The 27,081-nt window shown below is 42.9% G+C and overlaps 1 protein-coding gene across 1 annotated transcript in view; it reads right to left on the bottom strand.

Annotated features, from left to right (window-relative positions):
- LOC116977716 (pappalysin-2-like) overlaps nucleotides 1-27,081 on the bottom strand; it is a 280,018-nt gene that overhangs the window by 16,255 nt on the left and 236,682 nt on the right. Inside the window, exon 21 of the mRNA XM_033028424.1 lies at nucleotides 2,312-2,410. Within this exon, the coding sequence (XP_032884315.1) occupies nucleotides 2,312-2,410 (99 nt within the window). The remainder of the gene's footprint in view (nucleotides 1-2,311; nucleotides 2,411-27,081) is intronic.

Genomic DNA, 27,081 nt, shown 5'->3' with positions numbered 1-27,081 from the left:
CAAAGACAGGAGCCGATTATGGTTTTTTCCCAACAGTCCAATGACCCAATGACTATTGTATGTCCCTCCAGTTCGCCTTATTGCTTTAGAACTAGCAATTTCTTCCACGGACATCAAGTCAGTGGCTTTGGTGTAAGGCTGGCATTGCATGAGTATTTAGGCTTATAGATTTTAGACTTTTAGAGAAACACATGAAAACAGGCCCTTCAACACACCGAGTCCACGCCGACCAGTGATCATCATGTATACTAGCGCGTTAGGGACAATTTACAATTTTACCATAGCCAATTAACCCACAAACCGTAGGAAGGAACTACAGATGCTGGTTTACATGAAAGATATACACAAAATTCTAGAGTAACTCAGTGGGACAGGCAACATCTCTGGAATGGGTTCAACCCGAAACGTCACCCATTCCTTCTATCCACAGATGCTGCTGCCTGCCCTGTCTGTCTCGCTGAGTTACTCCAGCATTTTGTATCAACCCACAAACCTTCACATCTTTGGAGTGTGGGAGGAAACCGGAGCATCCGGAAAAAACCCATGTGGTCAGAGGGAGAACTTACAAACTCCGTACAGACAGGATTGACCCTGAGTTTCTGTCGCTGTAAGGCAGCAACTCTATCACTGTGCCACTATGCAGTATTATATTACATACTGGTGAACAATTGCACTGTTGGACATCCTACACTTTAAATCAATTGAAAAGCACAGATTGCACTATTTCTATGAGACTATTGTGAAGCTTCCCAAAACTACTTTAACTAAAATGTGCTGGATTGATTTGTGGTTCAAATCTTAGCCTTGCAAAATATCTTGTGCATTTTATTACATTAAGGATGCCATACATATGATGATAATCAGGCTCCATGCACAATGTTGAAAATGTATGTCAGCATCCCATATCTTACTGCAGCTGTGTCTGGATTTGGTATTGTGCAGATCGTTCAAGAACAGAGTGTACATGTTTTTGGTGTGTTGGCCAGCTTTTGATTATGCACAAAGTCTTAGGGATAAAAGCTGGACATACAGGTTTTTGCAATCTCCTAAATTGAAAACGTGATGTGCAAAGTTGCTGATGTAAACAAAGTGGAAAACTAAGAAGTGGGAAGTCTGGAAAGTAATATAGATAAGTGGGCAAGAAGGAACTGCAAATGCTGGTTTATATCAAAAATAGACACAAAATACTGGAGTAACTAAGTGGGTCAGGCAGCATCTCTAAAAAAAATGAATAGGTGATGCATCGGGTCAGAACACTTCTTCTGAGACAAATAATAAGAAATACAGGTAAGTGGGCAAGAAGATGACAGGATGTTTTGGACTTGAAACAATATGGAGTCAAACGCTCAGGAATAGATGAATTTAAATTCAACATCAATTCTAATAGAAGGTTCGACATTACCATTAAATGGTGGCACAGTGGTGCAGCGATAGCTACTGCCTCACAACACCAGAGACTGAGGTTCGATTGTGACTACAGGTGTTGTCTGTACAGAGTTTGCATATTCTCACTGTGACTGCGTGGGTTTTCTCCATGTGCTCCAGTTTCCTTCCACATCCCAGACGTGCAGGTTTGCGGGTTAATTGACTTCTGTAAATTGCCTCTAGTGTGCAGAATTGTGAACTACAAATTCATTCCACAGGCATTAAACCAGTGGTTACTGGTCTTAAGGGCCTGTCCGACTATACGAGGTAATTCAAGAGCTCTCCCGAGTTTTAAAAAAATCAAACTCGTGGTAAGTAGGTAGAATGTACGTAGCGGCTACGTCGGAGCTCGTGGATGTCCTGTAGTGGCTCGTAATGCTAACGGCAGGTACTTGGGAAACACAGTAACTCGTGTTTTCAGCACTGCGAAAAATGTCCACGAGAGCCCCGAGTACCTACGAACGGCTATTACCGTAATTCTCCGAGTTCGAATCAGGGGAAACTCGGGAGAATTCTTGAATTACCTCGTACAGTGGGACAGGCCCTTTAGACTTGCATCGCATGGAGATTTCGACTTTTAGACTTTAGAGAAAGATGCTCTTTGGCCCACCGAGACCGCATCAACCAGCGATCACCCCGTACACTCGCACTATCTTACACACTATGTATATATAAGTGGGTAAGATGGTCAGCATGAACTCAGTGGGCCGACGGGCCTGTTTCCACACTGTATCTCTAAACTAAACTTTCCAACAGCTTACTTATACAACTTGAATGGAGAATGGGCTAAGAGGTAGAGTTCCTTCTGAATGATTCATCTCACTAGAATATCCTGACATCTTTCTTAATTCTGAACACACAATGCTTCCAACCTCTCTAAACTCACCTTTCTGGAAGAGAGCGTGGATGGGCAGCAGTCCCCTCCGTCATACTGGCAGAATGCCCTGTTGTTGATTGTGTCACACCAACCATCCGCTTGAAAAGGCTGCAACAGGAAAAGCACAAAATGTACAGTTCGATCATTAAATAGTTAGGGCCAATAATTACTTCTCAGGAGGTGAATGGGAAGGACAATAAAGGCGGCAGCAGGGCTTGGATCAACAGGATTGTGAGCTCAAAATGCAATTTTCTGACAGGGTTAGGTGCCTATTTACATGGCGGTGACTATCCCATTGAAGAATTATTAAAATTTATAACATCTATTTTGATGGAGTTGCGGAGAGAGGGTGAGGTGAAGACAAATGAGCAACCCGCGTCTACTTTGAAAACCAGATGTGCCGTTGAATGTTTTAGAGTTTTCGTCCAAACATATCAAAGACTTGTGCTGAAAACTACGCAGAACTGCATTTTTATATGTAGATGGAACAAACAGTTTTACAAGAGCATGTTTCAAAGTACATTGACATAATTAAGTGTGTTCAAACGTATGCAAGAAGCAGTGAAATTGTATCCACTATATTCCTACTGAAAATTTATTTGTCATCTTTCCCCGAATATCTGCTTCATTCGTGACATATATATCGTACACAGCTTTGGTTAGCATCAAGTGCATTCAATGATAATAGTTTGCACTCTCAATGCAATAGATTTCATAATTTACAACAAAGATTTAACAATAAATACAGCTTCTCTGATAACTACACCCAAATAAGAGGGCAGACCAGGGTAAGAAATCTGATATGCAAGGCTGTGTTCAGTTTCAAACTATAATACACTTGCAACTGAGGATACAGTGCAGGCTCACATGTCTGACTTTCAGTGCTCCGTGTTTGGAACAGGAAATAATTATTTGGCACCAAAAAATTGCTTGGTTTGGCTTTTGAGTTGATTTCATCTCACTCTTCATTGATAGTTATAACAAGGTTACCACCACACACATCAAATCTCAGTGCCTCTCTACTGCACTAGAATTTCCTATGCATAATATTAAAGAAAAGTATGGAGCCATTTCTCATGGCAACATTTTTCAAATATCGCAATGTAATTTATTGCTCCCTGAAAGGCCTTCTCTCGAAACGAGACAGAGATCAGAGATGCAAGGAACCACAGGTGCTCGAACCTTGAGCAAAACACGAGGTGCTGGAAGAAGTCAGCGGGTCAGGCGGCATCAGGAGAGGGAATGGACATGTGACAATTCAGGTCAGCTCAAGACTGAAGAAGGGTCCTGATCTGAAATGCTGTCATTCCCTCCAGAGATCCCGCCCAACAAATACCACAACACCACAAGTTCCACCAGCACTTTTGGTTGAGAAACATCACTTAAGATAACCAGTGTTTCCATGGGATCTGCTGGGACTTCTCCATCCCATGTTGTGCCCAAGATTGGCTGCTAACACCCATGCTCTTGTATGCCCCAGTCTCAGCTCAAACCCTCTTTCATGCCTTCATTTCCTCCTGGTTTGACAATTCCACATTCTCCAGGGCTCCTCTACAAAGTTTCACTTTAGTCAGAATTCTACAGGTTTGTAGATTAAATACAGGTTTTCAGGTTAATTGGCTTTGGTTAAATTGTCCCTAGTGTATAGAAAAGTGCTTGCAGTTGTACAGGGTCTTGGTGAGACCACACCTGGAGTATTGCGTACAGTTCTGGTCTCCTAATCTGAGGAAAGACATTCTTGCCATAGAGGGAGTACAGAGAAGGTTCACCAGACTGATTCCTGGGATGTCAGGACTGTCATATGAAGAAAGACTGGATAGACTCGGCTTGTACTCGTTAGAATTTAGAAGATTGAGGGGGGATCTTATAGAAACTTCCAAAATTCTTAAGGGGTTGGACAGGCTAGATGCAGGAAGATTGTTCCCGATGTTTGGGAAGTCCAGAACAAGGCGTCACAGTTTAAGGATAAGGGGGAAATCTTTTAGGACCGAGATGAGAAAAACATTTTTCACACAGAGAGTGGTGAATCTGTGGAATTCTCTGCCACAGAAGGTAGTTGAGGCCAGTTCATTAGCTATATTTAAGAGGGAGTTAGATGTGGCCCTTGTGGGTAAAGGGATCAGGGGGTATGGAGAGAAGGCAGGTACGGGATACTGAGTTGGATGATCAGCCATGATCATATTGAATGGCGGTGCAGGCTCGAAGGGCTGAATGGCCTACTCCTGCACCTAATTTCTATGTTTCTATGTTAGTATATGGGGTGATCACTGATTGGGACGAACACGGTGGGCTGAAGGGCCTGTTTCTGCACTTTATCTCTAAAGTCTTGAAGTCTACAGAATCATCAGCATCTTAGTATGGGGCAGGACAGTGGCGTAGTCTTAGAGTTGCTGCCTTACAATGCCACAAAGAGCCCTGTTCAATCCCTTCTACGTAGTTTTTCTCCGGGTGCTCCGGTTTCCTCCCACACTTCAATGACATACAGGTTTGTAGGTCAATGGGCTTTGGTTAAATTGTAAATTGTCCCTGGTGTGTAGGATAGTGCTAGTGCTGGCCAGCGTGGACTCGGTGGGCTGAAGGTCCTGTTTCCGCACTGTATCTCTAAAGTCTAAAGTAAAAGGTCTACCTCCCACAGCCTATACTTCAGCTTCATGTCAGCATATTCACTACATTGTCTTTACAGGTTCCCAACACATCCATTTTAAAATTCTCATCATCAGAAATTATACAGCACAGAAACAGGCCCTTGGGCCCAAACGAGTCCATGCCAACTATCAAATACTCGTTTATACAATATCTAAACTAATCCCAATTTTCAAACAAATCTCTCCGCGTTCTCATCAAATTACCAACTCGCCTGCGCACGAGCCGCCATTAACCGATCAATCCACGCGTCTTTGGTACTGTATGTGGGAGGAAACAGGGAGGGGGATTCCAGAGGAATTCCATGTAATTACAAGGAAAGTGTACGTGTACCATCTTCAGGCATTCATTCAGCCCCAGAAGTTAGGATTGAACCCTGGGTCACTAGAACTGTGAGTGAGCAACACTACTCCAGATTGAAACTCGGAGACCTCTTCACTCTGTCTCCTCCATACTTATATTCTGTGTAAACACCGTATTCTTTCATCTCTGACCTCTGATGTCTACCACATCTCCAAGCAACCATTTCTCCAATTATTCAGACTGAAACCACTCGAATCCCTCTCAACACAATAGCATCTCTGGGTGCTCTGGTTTTCTCCCACATTCCAAAGATGTGCAGGCTTGTAGGTAACTTGCCTTTTGTAAGTTGCCCCTAGTTTCCATGCTGTATCTCTAAACTCTATATTTCCTTCGAGACACAGTTCCTGAGATTCTCCAACTCCTCCATACCAGTACTCCGTAGTACTGTTTAGTTGAGTTTAGAGAGAACAGGCCTATCAGCCCACCGTGTCCACGCCGACCAGCGATCCCCGTGCATTTGCACTAGGGACAATTTATAAGCTATACCAAAGCCAATTAACCTACAAACCTCTAGGTCTTTGGAGTGTGGGAGGAAACTGGAGATCCTGGAGAAAATCTATACAGGTCTCGGGGAGAATGTACAACCTCTGTACAGACAGCACCTGCTGTTAGGATCAAATCGGGTCTCTGCCGCTGTAAGCCAGCAACTCTACCACTGTGCCATCGTGCTGCCCTACTGGTTGATGTAACTGCAATAGGTTTGGGTCGTTCATAATACAGGACTCTGCAGCTCCTCCTAGCCATTGCTCTGCAGCAATGTTTATCTGGGTAAATTGTGGTTATCCTCCCTCACACCATCGGGTTCCACTACTCCTCACAGCCTGCGCAATGCATATTTCCCCGCTGACAAGTTGAAAAAGGATGAAAAGAAAATAGACCTGAACCTGGGTCACAATTAATCATATGCCACATTCTTCACTTGACAAGGGAATGCACTCATAAACATCCACCCACTATTAATTGATTCAACACAGCAGGTTGTTGGCATATTCTGGCACTTGGATGTTATTTCAAGACACCTCAGCCCTTTCAGTCTTTTCTCTGAATTCTGTCTACGGAAGAGGAACTTGCATTCGTAGCACAATATATTTCAGATCAGAGCAGATCAGCAGATCTACACTTAACTGTTGCTGTCAATTGCCTAATGATAATTTTATACATTTAAATTGGATTTACAATACTTTGAACAAACGCACTGAATTAAAACCCTGCCATCTTGAACCTGGTATTGACGAGAAAAAGGAATGGGACACAATGTAGGTTTTTCAACTCTTTTTTCACAACATTTTCATTGAAAATAGATAAAACTAAATGAAAACAATAAAATAATAGATATTAAAACAAAATCAGAACATTCTGAAAGTCAAGCGCATATTTTGATTTTCAAAACTGAAATCTATTTTTCTAGCGACACAGGAGACTGCAGGTGCTGGAATCTTGAGCAAAAAAACAAAGTGCTGGATGAACTCAGCAACTCAGGCAGCATTATGGCGCCTTATGGTAGAGTTGTTGCCAGCACCGGAGACCCAGGTTCAATCCTGACTACAGGTGCTGTCGGAATGGAATTTGTACGCTCTCCCTTTGACCTGCGTGAGTTTTCTCTGGCTGCTCTGGTTTCCTCCCACACTCCAAAGACACAGGTTTGTAGGTTAATTGACCTCTGTAAAATTGTAAATTGTCCCTAGTGTGTTAGTAGGATAGTGTTAGTATGTGGGGATGATTGGTCGGCGCAGACTCGGTGGGTCGAAGGGGCTGTTTCCGCGCTGCATGTCTAAACTTAACTAAACTGGATTTGTGGAGGGGATGGATAGGCGGCATTGTGGGTCAGGAACATTCTTCACACTCAATAACAGACAATGTTTTGGTCAGGACTCTTCTATTTTTATGTCTGTTTTTTACCCTGTACTACTATCTATAATATCAGATGGTGCGATTATGGTATTGTATGGGAGGTGCTTTGGAAGCTTCAGAAGTTACTGCCACATTTTGCGATTAGGTCTGAGTTGTGGGAGAAATAGAAAAATCAAAAAAGAGACTGCCTCTGGGAACGGAATGCCTGAATATGCACTTTCTTGAGGCTAATCATCGATAACCATTTGGAGAGTGCCATCCTCCATGGGATGAACCAGTTTGACTGCACAGCCCCACTGATCACTCGTAGACATATGTATCTCCAGATGCTGGAATTTTGAGCAGGACACAAGATGCTGAAGGCACTCAGTGGATCGGGCAGCATTTCCGGAGGACTTAGATAGGTGACGTAGTCTGAAGAAGGGTCCCGAAACGAAACATCGCCTATCCATATCCTCCACAGTTACTGCCTGACCAGCTGAGTTCCTCCAGCACTTTCAGATCTACCAGTGGTCACTTGCAACATGTTCAAAATTAGATTGAAAAGTATGAAAGTATCTCAGACCCTTAAACACACTTGCATTACCTAATCTACAATCCTGACTTCAGTTTTAATACCCATTTGTTTACCACATCGCATGTTATTCAGACACTGTGTTCACGCCAACATGACTGAATTATTTGTGATTCTGTAAATCACATTTACTGAACGAAATTCCCATCCTCAACATTATATTTTCCCTTTGATCTGGCCACATTCAAAATCAAACACATGCTTCAAAACCACAGAATATCAATACTCGCAGTCCAAGTTAAATAGCCTGTTCACATCTACACCATCCAAATCTCTCAGCATTTAAAAAATCTGGATCAAGTTCAAATTCAATCTTTTCTCTAATGAAAACAAGTCCTCCAGGCCCCTTTCATTAATAATAGGCAATCCCTAAGTATTTGAATCATATTTGGTGCTAAACTATGAACATTTGCCAATACATTAATATCCTTTTGATGTTATGGTACCCAAAATTACAAAGTAATTTATCAAATGTGCCATCTCAGAGATGTCTGGCGTTCAAAACAACAAATGTTGAGGTGCTTCCAATTCTCAATTATATTTGCTTATGAAGTTACACATTGACTGTCTCTTTAATGAATACCCAGTGATTAAAGTCATATAATTATAAAGCATGAAAACAGGCCCTTCGACTGCCGACTTCGGTACCCATCTAACCTATTCCCATTTACACGCGATTGGCCCATAACTCTGAGCCTTTCCTTTTCCTGTCCAAATGTCTTTTAAATGTTGTTGTACCTGTCTCAACCATTTCCTCTGGAAACTCCTACCACATACGCATCCTCTGTGTGAAACAGCTGCCCCGCAGGTTCCTATTAATTTTTTTCTCTTTCCCTCCAGTTCTTGATTTCCCAACCCTTGGAGAAAGACTGTGTGCATTCACCCTACGTCTAACCCTATGCGTGTGCCTTCATGGATTTATACATATCTATAAGATCACCCCTTTGCTCCTTTGCTCAAAGTAATAAAGCACTTGCCTGTCCTACCTCTCCTTGTAACTCAGACCCTCAAGTCTTTACTGCATTCTTTCCAGCTTAATGGCATTTTTTCCTTTACCAGGGTGACCAAGATTGAACTCAATACTTCAAGTGAGAGTCACACCAACATGTTGCACAACTACAACATAACAGTCTGACTTCTGTACTCAATGCCCTAAATAATGAAGGCCAGCATGCCAAAAGCCTTCTTTACCACACCGTCTACATGTAACACCACTTTCAAGGAACTTTTCACTTCTTCTCTTGTTCCCTATGTTCTACAACACTCCCCAGGACCCTGTTATTCACTCTGAAAATCCTATACTGGTGGGGCAACACCTCACAGTTAACTAATTTAAGCGCTATTTCCCAATCCACAGCCCACTTTCCATGCTTATCAAGATTCTGCTGTAATTCTACAGTGATTACGATATCAGATACTTAGCAAACTTCCTGACCATGTCTGTATATTCTTATCCACATCATTCTAACAGATGCGAACACCAGCAGGCCTAGCACCGATCCCTGAGGCGCACCTCTAGTCACAGTCCTACTGTCTGAAAAAAAAACAATCTTCAACCAACAACTTCTGCTTCCCATTATCAAGCCAAATCAGTATCCAATTAGCGAGCTCTCCCTGGAACCCATGGGAATGAACATTCCAGAGCACTCTATCATGCAGAACCTTATCAAAGGTTTTTCTAAACTCCATAAACTACATTTACTATCCTGATCTTGGTTACTTCTTCAAAATCAAATTTGTGAATCACGATCTTCCATCCACATCCCTAATCAACCATCGTCTTTCCAAATATATATATATATATATATACACTGTATTTCCCCTCACAATCTCCACCAGTAACTTAGCTCCCATGGATATTAGGCTTACTGGTCTATAGTACCAGGTTTTTCTTTGTGGACCTGCTTAAAAGGGTGGTACAGTGGTGGAGTGATAGAATTGATAGAAGTGATATAATTGCTGCCTCTCAGTACCAGAGAGTTCGATCCTGACTACGGATGCTGTCTGTACAGAGTTTGTATGTTCTCCCCGTAACCATGTGAGTTTTCTACAGATGCTCCGATTTCCTCCCACACTCCAAAGACAAAGGTTTGTAGGTTAATTGGCTTCTGTAAAAATTGTAAATTGTCCCTAGTGTGAAGGATAGTGCTAGTGTACGGGGTGATCACTGGTCAGCATGGACTCAGTGGGGCTGATGGGCATGTTTCCACACTGTATCTCTAAAGACTAAAGTCTAAATAGAGTAACAACATTAGCCATCCTTCAGTTATCCAGTAACTCACCTATGGCTAACAATGATGCACATATCTCAGCCACAGCTCATACAATTTCTTCTGTAGATTCTCACAATATTGATGAATATATTTGATCAGGCTCCAGAGATTTAACTACCTTCATACATTTTAAAGCATCAAGCAGCTCAACTATAATGGTGACTATCCCCAAGACATCCCTATTAACTTTCCCGAGTTCGACAGTCTTCATATTTTTCTCCACAGTATTAATAGGATACATATTCATTGATGTCCTTGCCCATCTCCTATGGCTACACAGCTTGGTCGTAAAGGGGCCCGATTTTCTCCCAAGTTATTATTTTTCCCTTAATATATTCCACAAATCTCTTTGGATTCTCCTAATCTTCTCTGCATGAGATATCTCATGCCCCCTTTTTGCCCTCCTGGCTCATTTTTAAGTAGACCGTGCATCCTCTCTACTTCTCCAAGGATTCACTTGAAACCTATAGCTGACCCATGTCTTCTTTTTTTACTATTCAGACACAATTCCTCTTGTCATTCAGGGTTCCTACACCTGCTGACCTTGCCCCTCACTAGAACATACATATCTTGAATTCTCGCGACCTCAATTTTATTCCCACTTGCTAGAAGTTCCTTTTAGTTTAGTTTAGAGATACAGCATGGAAACAGGCCGTTCGGCCCACCGAGTCCGCACCGACCAGCGATCACCGCACTAGGGACAATTTACACATACAACACATACACCAAGCCAATTAACCTGCATACCTGTACGTCTTTGGCGTGTTGGAGGAAACCGAAGATCTCGGAGAAAACCCACGTGGTCACGGGGAGAACGTACAAACTCCATAAAGACAGCACCCGTAGTCAGGATCGTACCCGGGTCTCTGGCGCTGTAAGGCAGCAACTCTACCGCTGTGCCACCTTGGCTATCTTTTACCCACACCTATCAACTTTTTCAACCTTCTGTCTAATATCATAAGAAATTGCCTTGCCTCAATTTAGAACTTTAACTTGTTGACTAATCCAGTGTTTACCATGACTACATGACATTTACCATACAGCTAATGGAATTAAGGTCACTGGTCCTATAGTACTCTCCCACTGACACCTCCGTTACTTGCCCTCTTTCCCAAGAGTAGGTCTTGAGACCTACTCCCCTTTCCCCTGTGAGGCTCTCTTTCTATTGTCTGAGGAAACTCTTCTGAAGAAATTTCACCTCACTAAGCCCTTAACAGAATTACAGTCTCAGTCTATATTAAGAAAGTTAAAAATCTGCCTCTATGACCGCTTTATTCTTTTTGAAACTCCCTACAATCTTCTTGCATATTGTTTCCTCTAATTTCCAGTGACTATTCTGGGGCCTCGAGTACAATGTGAACAAGGTAATCAAGGCCTATTATTGCTCATCTCCACTCATTTGAAGATCCCCCAGTTATTTCATCTTGGATTTTTGTCATGATATTCTCTTAAATCAATTCTGCTCTTTTTGGAAACATCAAGCTGGCAGTCCTGCTCCTCTCATAGCTAGGTTTCTGTAATGGCAGTAATATCCCAATTCCATGTATCTTTAGGATTAGGTTTATTATTGTCCTGAGTAGTGAAGTAGAGTAAAAAACCTTTGTTCTGCATGCTATCTGAGCAAACTGAATATGCTGTACATAAGTACAATCAAGTTAAATTGAAGTACAAAGGTAGAGCAAAGGGTAAGATACAGAGTGCAGAATATAGCTCTTAGCATTGTAGCACATCAGTTCCATAGTCAAAGTCCAATGTTCACAATGGGGTAGAAGTGAATTGGGCAATATTCTAGCTGATGGAAGGACCATTCAGAAACCTGATAACAGAGGGGAAGAAGCTGATACAGGATCTGGTGATGTACACTTTCAGGCTTCTGGATCTTCTGCCGGATAAGAGCAGGGAGAAGAAGGAATGAGCAGGGTGGGACAAGTCTTTGATTTTGTTAGCTGCATGGACCTATCCATGTCCAGTGGCCATCTGCCTTCCTTGTCAAAAAAAAATGCTGGAAATATTCAGCACCAATCGAGTGGGAACCATTGAGAACATTTCAGTACAATTCTCTTTCAATGGGAAAAGTTAGAAATTGAAAGTTTTTAAGTTTCAGAAAACTGTGGAGGCACGGTGGTGCAGTGGTAGAGTTGCTGCCTTATGGTGCTTACAGCACCAGAGACGCAGGTTCGATCCCGACTACGGGTGCTGTCTGTATGGAGTTTGTACGTTCTCCCCATGACCGTGCGGGTTTTCCCAGAGATCTTCGGTTTCCTCCCACACTCCACAGATGTACAGGTTTGTTGGTTAATTGGCTTGGTATAAATATAAATTGTCCCTAGTGTGTAGAGAATAATATTAATGTGCGGGGATCGCTGGTTGGTGTGGACTTGGTGGGCCGAAGGGCCTGTTTCCGCACTGTATCTCTAATCTCTAAAAATAAAGAAGGGAAGGATGGGGCGAATGAAGCATCTGCCTGTATCTTAATAAAGACCAAGAGTGACATCTAACCTTTCCTCATTGTAACAAGAGGTAATTGAAGGGAAACATTTCCTCTGCTCCTCTCTCCACATATGCTGACTGACCTGCTGAGCATTTCCAACATTTTCGGTTAACGTTTGCTGTCTACTGAAGACATTTTTGGTTAATGTTTGCTGTCCCTTGAAAAGTATGTAATATATTCTAAATTGTTCATCTGTTGTGCAGATGTTTAAGTTAGATTCTCTACATAAAAAAAAAGGTTCATGGCCAATACATATGAGAGTTGCCTCTGCCAACATTATCAGACTTGGAATCTTTTCAGACTTCATTAGTAAAGGCTGGGGTGAAATAAAATATTTTTAATACATCTATGATTTCTTCTTCATACCTTACAGATCTGTCCAACATATCCCTGAAGATAACAACATGAAGAAGATATGTAATGAAATGCATTGATATCAATTGCATTTCAGTAACTAAAAATAAACTAAAACATGCATAAATGACAAATTTAATGAAGAAAAAGGATAGCAATCTGGAAAACCCCCCCAATAAAGATAGGTAGCTATGGAGAGAAATTGTTGCCCTCAAGGATAAGAAAGAGCTAAAAATACACCAGACATTTATCATTAACAATATCTCCTTGTCACTGGCCATCAATACAGAAGCATATTAGGGCTCCGTATTGCACTACTCTCTATGACTGCATGGCGAAGCACAGCTCCAATGCCATCTCTACATTAGCAGACCAATGTTGCTGGCCGAATCATGGGTAGCGATGAGTTAGCGTGGAGGAGGAAGATAGAACACCTGGTTGAGTGGTGCCGTAACAACAACCTCTCGCTCAACATCAACAAATCGAAGGAACTGATCTCTAACTTCAGCAGGGGTAAAACCAGGAGACAATGCACAAGGGACAAATGACTAGGGACAAATTACTATTTTTACCAAGCCAATTAACCTACAAACCTGCCTGTCTGTGTGTGGGAAGAAACTGGAGCGCCTGGAGAAAGCCCATGCAGATCACGGGGAGAACATACAAACTCAATACAGACAGCACCTGTCGTCAGGATCTAACCCGGGTCTCTGGCACTGTAAAGCAGCAACTCTATCGCTGTGCCACCGTGCCGCCCAATTTCCTGAGTGTTAACATCTCAGATGATCCGTCCTGGGCCAAGCAAATAGATGTAATCATAAAAAAGGTGCACCAGAAGTTTAAGGAGATTTGGCAAGTCGCAGAATGCACCAATAAACATCTGCATTTGCACTGTCGGAAGTATCCTGAATTATGGTGCAGAAAGGAAATTCCAATATACAGGAATGCAAGAGGCTGCACACAGTCCATTCCATCACTGGCACCCCAACATTGAAAGCACCTATCTGAGGCACCACCTCAGGAAAACAGCATCTATTATCAAGTAACCCCACCATCAGGCGCATGCTCTATTCTCACTGCTGCCAACTCACACTGCCAAATTCTACAACCATCAGAGTTTTGGACCGACTTGCACAACTCTAATGCGACCTCAGTGATGGAACACGACGCACCACTTGCACATGGACTTGCTTCTTATTGGGATTTGCATTAATGTCTTGTTTTGCAAACCCTTCCCAAGGGTTTACATGGCAAGTAACCAGGGCAGTCCTGTTTGTAGATTTAGAGTGGGAGATAGAAACAGACAGGGTTGGAAAACTATCATTATTAGGGTTGTGGAGGGGAGATTGCCAGAAGTCATGAAGTCTATGATGATATGGGAGAATGAGGGCTGATATTCATTGGAGTGTGTCTGCAGTTTTGATTATCTATAGATTTTTTTACAGTTAACGTTAAGATGAAAATTGATGCAGAGTCCTTCTGCTATTCACATAAGTTACATAAAATATGCGTCTGACCCAGCAAAGTAACCAAATATTATGCGTACTTCAAATAAGTTTCCTCAAGTGCAAGACTTTCGATGTAAATCATTGATAGAGGAGAGTCGGCATTTTTACTGGTGCTGTTATTAACATCAAACCCCAAAAGATCTGGTGATTAAATGTTGATTAAAATATATCTAATCTAATTTAATCTTAAGGATAAGAGAGTTTTGGTACAGTTAGAAGAATATTTGCCAAGGGACCACTTTTAAAGAGAGATTGACATCATAAACATAGTTTGGGAACAGCTCCATCCAAGACCGCAAGAAATTACAGAGAGTTGCACACATAGTCCAGACCATCACGCAAATCAACGTCTCTTCCATTGACTCCATCTACAGTTCACACTGCCTCAGCAAGGCCATCAGCATAATTAAGGACCCTTCTCACCCTGGTCACTCCCTCTTCTCACCTTTCTCATCAGGCAAATGTACAGTTTGAAAACGCATACGTCCAGATACAAGGACAGTTTCTTCCCAGCTTTTATCATGCAACTTCACCAGCTAGGGTGTGAGCACCTGACCTCCCATCTACCTCATTGGAGCCCGTTGAACTATCTTTAATTGATCTTGCACTAAAGGTTGTGCCCTTTAGCCTGTATCTGAACATTGTGGACAGTTTGGTTGTAATCACGTATAGTCTTCTCTTTGACTGGATAACTTGCACCAAAAAGCTTTTCACTGTACCTTGGTACACATGACAATAATAAACTAAACTAATCTGCACATCATGGCTTCTTCTGAATACAAAGGGATAGATATTCAATCTTGCTTGTAAATGTCAAACATAAAATGCTGTAGCACATGTAAGTTGAACTCAGCTTCTGAAATATGGCTCCATTGTCCTCAAGGGAACTGAATTTCAAAGTAAAATTCATCAGCGAAGAATGAACTTTCCTCCCAAGTGTATTATCAAGTTCACTCGACACAAGAAGTTTAACCACCAAATGCCATTCACAAGTTTATCACCGGAAATGCTTTGAAGAAAGCAAGAGCATTCCCCAATTTAAATTGATCACTGAGGCTCAACAAAATACCAAACTGTGTCATAAAAGCTGATCAACTCTCCACCTTCAAACCTCACATCAACACGGCGAGGAACCTTTTAGAGTCACTAGTATTGGCTTATTATTGTCATGTGTACCAGATACAATGAAAAACGTTGTGTGCTATCTTTATGTAACATGTACACTGCACATGTACAACAGGTAGTGCATTGAAAAATACCAGAGTGCAGACTATAGTGTTACAGCATTATAGTGTTACAGTTACAGAGAATGTTCTGTTAAATCTCAAGGATTTCAAAGAAATGGGAACACAACCATTTGCAGGTTTCCTTTACTTGGAAATATTTCACCAGCCTTACCTCATTGCTAGGTCTATATCCTGGAACTCCCTTCCCAACAACACTGTGGGATACACTGTGGGTAGGTGTGGCGACGCCTATCAGCAGCGGCTCGACTACAGTCCGTCTGTCTTTTTAAATTTTTGTCTTGTTAAATGTATGTCTTGACTCTAGTTTTTATTATTTTTCTTTAGCTGTGTATATGTGGGGGGTGGGGTGGGGGGGAAACCGTTAGTCTCTTCCCTGTACGGTGACCCGACTTTTTCCCTGTTGGGTCTCCGGTGTCGTTGCGCCTAACATCGTGGAGGCCGGGACGAACCTGAGGGCTCCAGTTGCGGAGCCTGCAGACCTGCCATCGCGGAGCTGGCCGTCTTCAGAGCGGGAAGAGCTGTGGTGGCGCGCGGCTGCGACCCGACTTCGGAGCTTCGGAGGCTCCGGCTGCAGGCCCGGTGGACGGTAATATCGGGAACTCGCATGTCCCTGGTGGGAGACCGCTTTTCGGAGCTCCCGCAATGGCAGCTTCTCCCGCTGGAATCACAGGGTTTAAAGGACTCGGAGCGGGGCCTAACATCGCCCGGCGCGGCTTAAACGGCCACGGGACTTACCATCGCCTGCTGGGGGCTTTAACATTGGGAGCCCCAGTTCGCCTTGATGCTGCAGTTGGACTGCTGGACCCCGGGAGAAGAACAAAAGGAGGAGATAAGACTTTGCCTTCCATCACAGTGAGGAGGTGTTGGAGATTAACTGTGATGGATGTTTGTGTAAACTCTGTTAAGTGTGGGTCTTGGGTTTTGTTTTGTATTATAAGACTGTAGGAAATGCAATTTCGTTCAAACCAAGCTGTTTGAATGACAATAAAAGGCATTCCATTCTATACAGTCATTACAGTGACTGCAAGTAGTTTAGAGATACAGCATGGAAACGGGCCCTTCGGCCCACCGAGACTGCGCCGACCAGCGATCACTTGTACACTAGTTCTATCTTACACACTAGGGACAATTTACCCACATGATCACAGGGAGAATGTGCAAACTCCGTAGACAGCATCCGCAGTCAGGATTGAACCCAGATCCCTGGAGCTGTAAAGCAGCATCTCCACTGCTACACCACTGTGTTGCTCTATTAGTTCAAGAAGATGCCACACCTTCCCAAGAGCAATCTTAGATGGTTCAAGTGAGTTTATTGTCATGTGTCCCTGTATAGGACAATGAAATTCTTGCTTTGCTTAAGCACACAGAAAATAGTAGGCATTTACTACAAAACAGATAAATGTGTCCATAGACCATGATATAAATTGGGCAATAGATGCTGACCTGGTCAAAGATGCCCAGTCGCAAATAACAAATAAATAACAATATATTTATAAATAACAAATAAATAGAAATAAGTTCCGTCATTTTCTATTTATAGCTGGCAAGTCGGTCAAAGCATTCTTCAAATAATAATGAATCTTAAATATTATTTAACACGTAATCTTAAACACATTATGGGGAGGCACAGTGGCACTGCTTGTAGAGACGCTGCCTCAAAGTGTCATAGATCAGGATTCAATCCGAACCTCAGGTGCTGTCTGTTTGGAGTTTGTATGTTCTCCTTATGTCCATGTGGATTTCCTCCGGGTGATCCAGTTTTTTCCAGCATCCCAAGGTCAGTGGGTTGGTAGGTTAACTGGCTGCTTACATAGCCCCTTGTGTGTGGGTGAGTGAGTGGTAGAATCTGGGGGGAATCGATGACAGCGTGAAGAAAATGACGTTGAATTAGATTAGTGTGGGATGAGTGGTTGATGGTCCGTATGGAATCATTGGGCCAAAGGGTCTGATTCCATGCCGTATCTCTCTCGGACTCTCTCTATTTGCAGTAACTAATACATTGAAGAATCCTTAATCATAGGGTCATTTGAAAACCCAGAGTCATGAATGCATGATAGGAATGATTCGAGATATTAGTTCACTCTCCTTGTACACAGGCCCAGCTTCAAAGCAAGAGGCCAGTAATGGAACGAAAGCATCGAGCACTTTAATACAGCAGGCATCTGGATAGTATCACACTGTTATGAACTGATGTAGTAAAGCAGTCAGGGGCCATTAAAGAGTTGGCATTTACCTTATATGAACAAAAGAGTGAAAAAAGTAAGATTTCCATTTTTTTTAATTCATGTTTGTCTGTCTGGGGAAGGAACTCTGCATTCAATGAATTGCATTGCAATTCCTGGTATTATGAATGCAAAGGTGAACCAGTATGGATGGCAAATGCTGAAGGAGGAATATTGGCCAGTAAAGCAACAGATCATTCTGGAATAGGAATTAATTCACACAATGCCAAAAAGACGGTGTTACTTGGTTCACAAAATCACATCAACACAAAATTAAATAATTTTGCACCCATTTCTCTTGTCGGACACAGACATCACTTCCTAAGGTTTGGACAATATTTTAACGTTCACCTGACTTTCTGTCATCAGCAGCAGTGTAACACCTTTAATTGGTCACCTGTGGGATTTCACACCCATATTGGTCTGTAAAATGAGAAGCATTGCACACTCCGGGAAAAGCAGCTTTTACAAACTGTGAAAGCTCAGAAGCAGGTTCGTGTAAAGGATTAGCCGCACATTAAACCTGCATACAGTCACAGCTCACTCTGAGCAAGCTCACAGTGGAGAAATGACCTTCCAGTATCTTCTAATGTCTTGGCCTGGGTGTCTAGAACCAGGTGTCTTAAAATAACATTTATATTTTTCGAGTAGCACCAAAACTTGCGCCAAGACGACAAGAAATTGTAGAACATCACGCACAGACCCTAGTCCCTTTTTATAATCTTATTGAATAGTGGAGCAGGTACAAGGGACTAGATGGTCTGCTTCTATTTCTAATGCTGCGGCATTCAAATCCTACACTCCTACAAATTCTCTGCAAAAGTAACACAATATTGGAGCTGTGCAACGTTCATTGTGCTTCGCGTAGATCTATCTGCACTCTCTTGGGCAATGTCTTGGTCCACACCATGCGTGCTTTCTCAGACTGCAAGTAGTCCCTGTCTTCAGAAAAAGCAATTCATGTGAACACCATTTTCCGGTAGATGGAAGAATGCTCATGGTGTAGTACACACGCACCTGTAATGATTGTCTGATGAGGAGGTATCAACTGTGTGAGGAAATAATCTTGAGTTTTTACTGATATGTTCTATTTCTGAAACACTGAGCATTAAATGATACAATGCAATACAAGGATCTCTTTCGACCTTTCTCAAACAATTTTATGAGGACATGCAAAATTATTTTAATGCTGAAATATGGTGCAGATTAATTATTATCTCCAAAATGGAAAGATATCAAACAGCAACATGCTTAAATCCAGAATACATGAATAACTTCCACAGCTTTCCAGTATTGAGAACACTATCCTCGTTTAACTTGCAAAGAATGTAATAAAATGTTTTCTGCCTTCTAAGTGTTTTTTCTATCAGTTTGAGTCGATAATTTCTAATTCTCAAATCAGGAACCCAAAACCTGCTGATATTTGGAATTTGAAATAACATATTAATATTAATTTAAATGTTTCCGAAGCTCTGTGGTATATCTCCTTTGTGCATATTTAGGCACATATTTTGGACACAATTATACTGACTAGAAAACTCTTAAATTCACCTTAAACCATTCTGGTTCACTAATGTCTTTAAGAAGGAAATCATCTATCCTTACCGAGATTCACTTCTTGCAAGTCTAAACATTTAATTCTTAATTGCCCCTCTACAATCCATCAGGCTGATCCTCTTAAAAATAAAACATAGTATTCTCAAGAAATGTGACACGTACTGTATTTATGGAAAGCACTTTGTGAAGATATGACTAGGAATGAATTCACATTCATTACAATAGCAAACGTTGAAAATGAGAAAAAAATCGTTAAAAAAGTATGGAGTTACACATACTGTTAAATATCAGTTCCAAGTCAATGTCAATCAGTGCCACTAACCAGGGACTATTTTTAAATAGACATCCTTGTAATCAATGCTTTCTGACCCAAAGTGTCAGCAAATTTATAGAAAAGATGTTTTAAAATGAGTGCAGCCAAGATTTACAAGGATGGTGCTAGGACTTGAGGGCCTGAGCTGAAGGGAGAGGTTGGCTGGTTAGGACTTTATTCCTTGGAGCACAGGGGTGATCTAATAGAGTATATAATGGGACTGCTGTGTCTGACAGGTTTAATTTGCTGGGATTCAGCAGGCAAATTCTTCAGCAAAACTGCTGGGGATTTGCAGCAGGTTCAAGTTTTGCTGCTGGTCTCAGTAGGTGCAGCTTGGAATCATCACCTTCAGCAAGATCAGGCAGAGCAGAGGGGCTTTGAACAGAATGCTGCAGAGCCCACACTAAGAAACTGCAGCACTTGAACGAGAAATTGCTGGCATCTCTAAGCAAGTTCTATTCTTGCCACCCATTGCCCACAACAACTTGCATGTCAGGTAGACTCAGATTAAGCCACCAGCTGTGAGCTCCATCATTCAGATTTGCAGCGTACATACTGGAACTGCTTGACTTTTCCTCATTCCACTTACTACCTAACTAGCTGCTCCCGAGCCAGTACCAAGTTGGATTATTTGGATTTCAATTTCAACTAATTCTACAGACCAGTTTCAATATCAACTAATTTTGAGACCAGTAATGAAAATGTCCCTTGGCCTACTGTGTATCTCTAGCGTTTTCTATTGTATCTCAGGTTTCCAGCTTCTGCAGGATCTTTCCTTCCGATTAAAAGTGATAAATTCAACCATTGACTGAGGTTGCTTTCAAGCGGCTTTTACAAAATAACTCTGATGAAAGGTGTAGGAAGGAACTGCAGATGCTGGTTTAAACCGAAAATAGACACAAAAAGCTGGAGTAACTCAGCGGGACAGGCAGCATCTCTGAAGAAGGGTCGCGACATGAAACATCACCCATTCCTTCTCTCCAGAGATGCTGTCCCGCTGAGTTAATACAGATTTTTGTGTCTATCTTCTGATAAAAGGTGGTCAACTGATCATTGGTACTTCCTTTAAAAGACTCAATCCTGCCTGCCAAAAATATAAATTCTTTCACTTTTGCCATTTTTACCTTTTAATTCGGGTTCTTAATAGGTTCCTGCTGGTGAAGCTATGACTTTAGCCCAAAGAGTCTGGACTAAGATTCCCCTCGATCTCTAAAAATGTTTTGACACTATTTTGCAGAGATGTGGTTGTAATATTACTGCACCAAATAAATGTCTCTAGACGCTGTTGATGATAGAATTCTTTGTTGAAACTTCAAAGGCTTGGATTTGGTCCCAATGCCAGAGTTCGGTTTAAATCTTGTTTTGCTGATCAGTTCCAAAGGTTAGCATTGAAAGAGAAGCCTCCGGTGCTCCTGGTGTTCTCCCTGCTCCGTTACCTGGACACCAACTCCCTATAGTTTAGTTTAGTTTAATTTATAGTCACGTGTGCCGTGATACAATGAAAGGCTAACTAGTCAGAGAAAATGCAATACATGATTACAATTGAGCAGGTTTAATTTGGGAATAAGGTGAATAACATTTAGTACAAGATAAAGTCCATTAAAGATAGGTAGATAGTAGCTCAAGACTGCTCTCCAGTCGATGATAAAATGGTTCAGTTGCCTGATAACAGCACAAAGACCCATCCCAGCCTTGTTCAAATCTCTCTCTCACTGTCTCTCTCTCTCTCTATCTGTCTTAAGCATGGACAATGTTGGCCTCTCTGCTGTACGCTGTCCATTGCTAAACACACAAGTTCATGGGTCATCAGTAACTGCATTCATATCCTGCCTTTAAGCAGCCCAAGGCATGCAATAGGAGAATAACTGGTGAAATCGCAACGCCAAGCAAAAGGAGGAAATATTAAGGAGGAAAAGTAAAAGTTGGTCAAAGCGACAGAAATTTTCTTATAAAAAGATGTAAGAAAGATTTAGCAATGAGGTTCTAGACCTGAATGAACATTGTCAACAATGGGATGATGATAGAATTGGAAAAATCTGGACCGTAGAATTCCCAAAATGTTATGGCTGTTTACTGAGAGGCCACAGAGGGATTGATAAGAAGAACGAGAATTTTAAAATCAAGCCATTTTTTGATTGAAAGCAAACGTGGATCAGCAGGATCAAGAGTACTGGATGAGCAGTCATTATGGCCAGCTGGGATAATGATCGCCCATTTTCCATTACTTCTATTGTTTGGAGGATATGAGATGGGAAGTCGGCCAGGATGGCATTGAAGTGGTTGTGACGGGGGACAGCAGACAATGTTGAGAGTTTTAGTGGTAGGAAGGCTGTGGACAAACTGTGGAAAGGTAAGTTGGAAACAGTTCATCACGGGGGTGAAGTGGATGTAGGGTTGGAAACTCCACATCTACACAGTAAAGGAAAGGACAACAAAACATTGGCTCAGAAAGCCAGAGCTGGGGAAACATATAAAGGGAAGCTACTGAAAATGCATTAATTGAAGATTGGATTCTCATGCTTGAAACCAATGATGCAGACTAATGCTAGTCAATGGTCCAATGGTTACTTATTGTCACATGTATAGAAGTACAGTGAAATTCGTTTTTGTTGCATACAGTTCAGTAAAGTATTGCCACACCTAAGCACAAGTTCAAAGTGTATGGAAATGATTCACTGATACCCCGCATGCAAGAGTCACCAGTCTGGTCCATGCGCTCGTTCACGCCCGATCCAGGCGATCCCAATGCCAATGTAAGGACATGAATTATCTGCACATCCCAATAAAGTAACTGGCAGTGGGGAGTGTGGTGGGAATTTTACTTTCAGTATTCAGAATAATGATGAAAATGGCCAGAATTTTAGATTCTACTAGACCAAGTGCAGACCCGTTGAGTCTGTTTCCCTAACGGCGTTTGCGAGGGGGGGGGGGGGGGGGGGCTGCGGCATCACACTCACATTAACCACCCCCCAAACACACAGGTGGGGGGAGGGGAGGTGAGAAGAGGGGAGGGAGGGGAGAGGAGGAGGAGGAAACAGGACAGATTTGGGAGGGAAAGGAGATCGGGGTAGGAGGCGAGAGAGGGGGATGGGGAGAGAGACGTGGGGGAGGGGGGGTGGGGAGGGAGGGGAGGATGGTGGGAGGGGGAGAGGGGTGGGGAGAGAGAGGGGAAGGAGTGGGGAAGGGGGGAGAGAAGTGGAAGAGTGGGGAGGGAGGAGGAGAGGGGTAGGGTCTGTGTGAAAAATGTTTTTCTCATCTCGGTCCTAAAAGATTTACCCCTTATCCTTAAACTGTGACCCCTTGTTCTGGACTTCCCCAACATCTGGAACAATCTTCCTGCATTTGGCCTGTCCAACCCCTTAAGAATTTTGTAAGTTTCTATAAGATACCCCCTCAATCTTCTAAAATCTAGCGAGTACAAGCCGAGTCTATCCAGTCTTTCTTCATATGAAAGTCCTGACATCCCAGGAATCAGTCTGGTGAACCTTCTCTGTACTCCCACTATGGCAACAATGTCTTTGAGCATTGGGCATTGTGACATCACACGATGGAACGTTCACCAGGGGCTGGGGCTGGGGCTGATTCTATGGGTGAGAAGCCAGTATTTTTTGAAATATTGGGGGGGGGGGGGCTGCGGCATCACACTCACATTAACCGCCCCCCAGATACACAGGTGGGGGGAGGGGGGTGAGAAGAGGTGAGGGAGGGGAGAGGAGGAGGAGGAAACGGGACAGATTTGGGAGAGAAAGGAGAGCGGGTTAGGGGGTGAGAGAGGGGGATGGGGAGAGAGATGTGGGGGAGGGGGGGATGGGGAGGGAGGGGGAGGGAGAATGGAGGGGGTGGGGGGAGAGAAGTGAGAGTGGGGAGGGAGGAGGAGAGGGGTAGGGGGAGTGATGGAAGACGGACAGAGGGATAGGGGGAAGGGGGCGGAGGGAGAGAGGGAAGGGGTGGGGGAGAGAGGGATGGGAGAGGGAGAGGGGTGAGGAGAGGGAGGGGGGAGGAGAGAAGGGGGAGAGAAGTGGAAGAGTGGGGAGGGAGGGAGGGGTAGAGGGGTAGCGGGAGTGGTGGAAGAGGGACGGGGGAGTGGTGGAAGAGGAACAGAGGGGTAGGAGGAAGGGGTGGGGGAGAGCGGGAAAGGGAAGGGAAGAGAGAGGGGTGGGGGAGGGAGAGGGGTGGGGTAAGGGGAGAGAAGGTAGGGGGAGTGGTGGAAGAGGGACAGAGTGGTAGGGCGAAGGGGGCGGGGGGAGAGAAGGAAGGGGGTGGGGTAGAGAGGGAAGGGGGTGGGGGAGAGAGGGATGGGTGGGAGAGGGAGAGGGGTGAGGAGAGGGAAACATAGAAACATAGAAATTAAGTGCAGGAGTAGGCCATTCGGCCCTTTGAGCCTGCACCACCATTCAATATGATCATGGCTGATCATCCAACTCAGTATCCTGTACCTGCCTTCTCTCCTTACCCCCTGATCCCTTTAGCCACAAGGGCCACATCTAACTCCCTCTTAAGTTCCGATTGGACATATGTGAACATTGGGCATTGTGACATCACACAATGGAACGTTCACCATTGGCTGGGGCTCCTGCAAAGGCATATGTAAATGGAACCATTCCGATTGGACATCTGTGAGCATCGGGCATTGTGACATCACACGATGGAACGTTCATCAGGGGCTGGGGCTGGTGCTGCTTCTATGGGTGAGAAGCCAGTTTATTTTTTAAATATTGGGGGGGGGGGGGGAGGATTTGATTAAAAACGTGTACTTAAACACGACGAAATGTAATGAGGAGCGGATACTTAGAAAGAAAAGTGAAATCTCTACCGAAATGGAAAAGATGTCGGCGATTCTGCGTCTGGTTTCGGAGTTGCAGTGAATCAAAGGAAGAAAGGCGGCCAGCAGCCGTCCATGTAAATGGATCCATTCCGATTGGACATCTGCGAGTATTGGGCATTGTGACATCACACGATGGAACGAATCAAAAGGAAGAAAAGCAGCAGGCAGCCGGACGGACGGCAGGCGACAGGCACACAGTTTTATATATTAAATAGATAGATAGATTAGAGAAATTAGTGAAAATTAACATTTGTTATTAATGCACGCTCTGCTCACCTTTTAATTACCAATGTGTTACATAACGCATGCCACTTGCCCCGCTCTGTTGCCCTCTAGACTCCTGTCTACTATAAGTTGTAAACAAGCATTGAAAATAAATCAAACATCCTAAATCAACTTAAGGAATTTGGCACCACTTTTGAAAAAAAAAACACATGGGGTTTTAAAACTGCAGGGTGAGGAACAGGATCTGAAAGGTCAGAAATATTTATTACACTGAAAGTTTGAAGTGTCCCCTTATTTCACAAGTTTGTAATATCTTGGCTGTACTTTCTACTTCCTCACTTGGGGAATGGCACAGCTAAAAAATTACACTTCTCTGAAGAATGGCTGGTATTATTCCCAAATTCTGAGAGTGTACTATTAAAAAAAAACAGATTTTCAGGATTTGGGCGCTGCTGGCAAGATCAATATTTTTGATTGCTCATCCCAAGTTGTTTTTGAAATGAGAGCAGCTGATCCAATTGTGAGAAGAATTTTGATCAGATTCCACAAAGAAGGTTGATCAATCAGGTTAGAGCACATAGGATTGGGAGCAATGTAATGAGATGGATAGGAGATTGTTCCCCACCTTGATGAATGAAGGAACAGACTCGATGACTCTTTCCCCTATTTTCACCTTCCTGAATCATTGTGAAAGAGGTAAAACAAATGACAAAGAAGTTCAAGTTCAAGTGAGTTTATTGTCATGTGTCCCTGATAGGACAATAAAATTCTTGCTTTGCTTCAGCATCTCAACACTTGCCCAAATGTTTATTCTGTGCACTTGGAGTGGGACTAAATAATGTCCAGTGAACCTTCACTCCTTGTTATTATACCTGTTAGAGGTCGGAGTTTTAGAGGCATGGTCTAAGGTGGCTTTTGACTTAAGGTAGCAATACCATTAAAAGGCACTCACAACAGCAACTGCAAAGGGATGATGGAGATTGGGATAAAGTCCATCCCTGTCTAACTGCATCCACACTGCACAGAGTGAACATTGATGGATAAGTCTGTTGGTATATCCTCACCTGACACTTGCTGGACAGATCCATTTGGGAGATGTAGATACAAGAAACCGCAGATGCTAGTTTACAAATGCAGACACAAAATGCTGGAGTTTACAAAAGAAGATGCAATGTGTTGGAGTAACTCAGTGGATCAGGCAGCATCTCTGGAAAAAAGGAGTAGGTGATGTTTCGGGTTGAGACCCTTCATCAGACTCAGAGTCAGGGAAGGGGACAATGCAGGTATGGGAAGGTGCAGAACAAAGCAGAGCCTGCATCAATGACTCAGTAAAGGTGGAACCCGCAACGGTCCATTGTTGGCAGGTGATGAGGTGATAACGAAGGAATACAAATGGTGAAATTTGCAAAAGGACCAGCGCGGGGGGACGGAGAGAGAGGAAATGCAAGCATTACATGAAGTTAAATAAATCAATATTCATGCTGCTGGGCTGTAAACTGAAAGTGAAATATGACATGCTGTTCCTCCAATTTGCATTGGGCCTCACTCTGACAGTGTAGGAGCCCCAGGATTGCTTAGGTCGAGGCGGACTGAGTGCAGGGGTTCAGTGAAACAATCGCCCAGGCTGGGAGAGAATTGGTTTACAAATGGGATTAATATATATATATATATAGAATAAATGAGTAGTTGATAGTTGGAGTGGACTTGGTTGGACCCTAAGGTTTGTTTCTCTGCTGCATAATCTCTATGAGGATGAGAATTTTAAAGTTGATGTGTTGGGAGCCTGTAAAGATAATGTAGTGAATATGCTGACATGAAGCTGAAGTATAGGCTGTGGGAGGTAGATCTTTTACTTACATGAATAGGTGACGTTTCAGGTTAGGACACTTTTGAAGACTCGTTGAGTTACTCCAGCACTTTGTGCCTTTTTTTGTTTCCATTTGGGAGAGATTTATTTGTTATCAATGCCATCAGCGAAATTGTCTTTGTGGTCTTATTGTCCTAATTGTCCTATGTCCTCTAAGTTACAAGGAGTTTTATTTATCAGGAGTGTCTTCCTCTTAGTCCTTTTGCACTCCCCCCAAATTTTAATTCCAAAAAAATCAGTTGAGATTCAATACCTTTATACAATATTTTAACTGATATTAAATTTATTGCATTTCTCTGATCACCCAAACTGTGACAAATTCTTGCCCACTTTCCTTCATGAAGATCATTATCTTATCCCCAACACATCATCAACATAACTCCTCTCTATTGCTGTTAAAATGCTGCAGTTTGTTGCCATTTTGTTATTCAGTTTACACAAATACAGATGCCAACAAGTTGGTTCA

This window comes from Amblyraja radiata, chromosome 10, assembly GCF_010909765.2.
Source record: "Amblyraja radiata isolate CabotCenter1 chromosome 10, sAmbRad1.1.pri, whole genome shotgun sequence".
Classification (NCBI taxonomy): domain Eukaryota; kingdom Metazoa; phylum Chordata; class Chondrichthyes; order Rajiformes; family Rajidae; genus Amblyraja; species Amblyraja radiata.
Note: the sequence above shows the minus strand (reverse complement) of the source record. Positions and strands in the feature narration are given on the sequence as shown.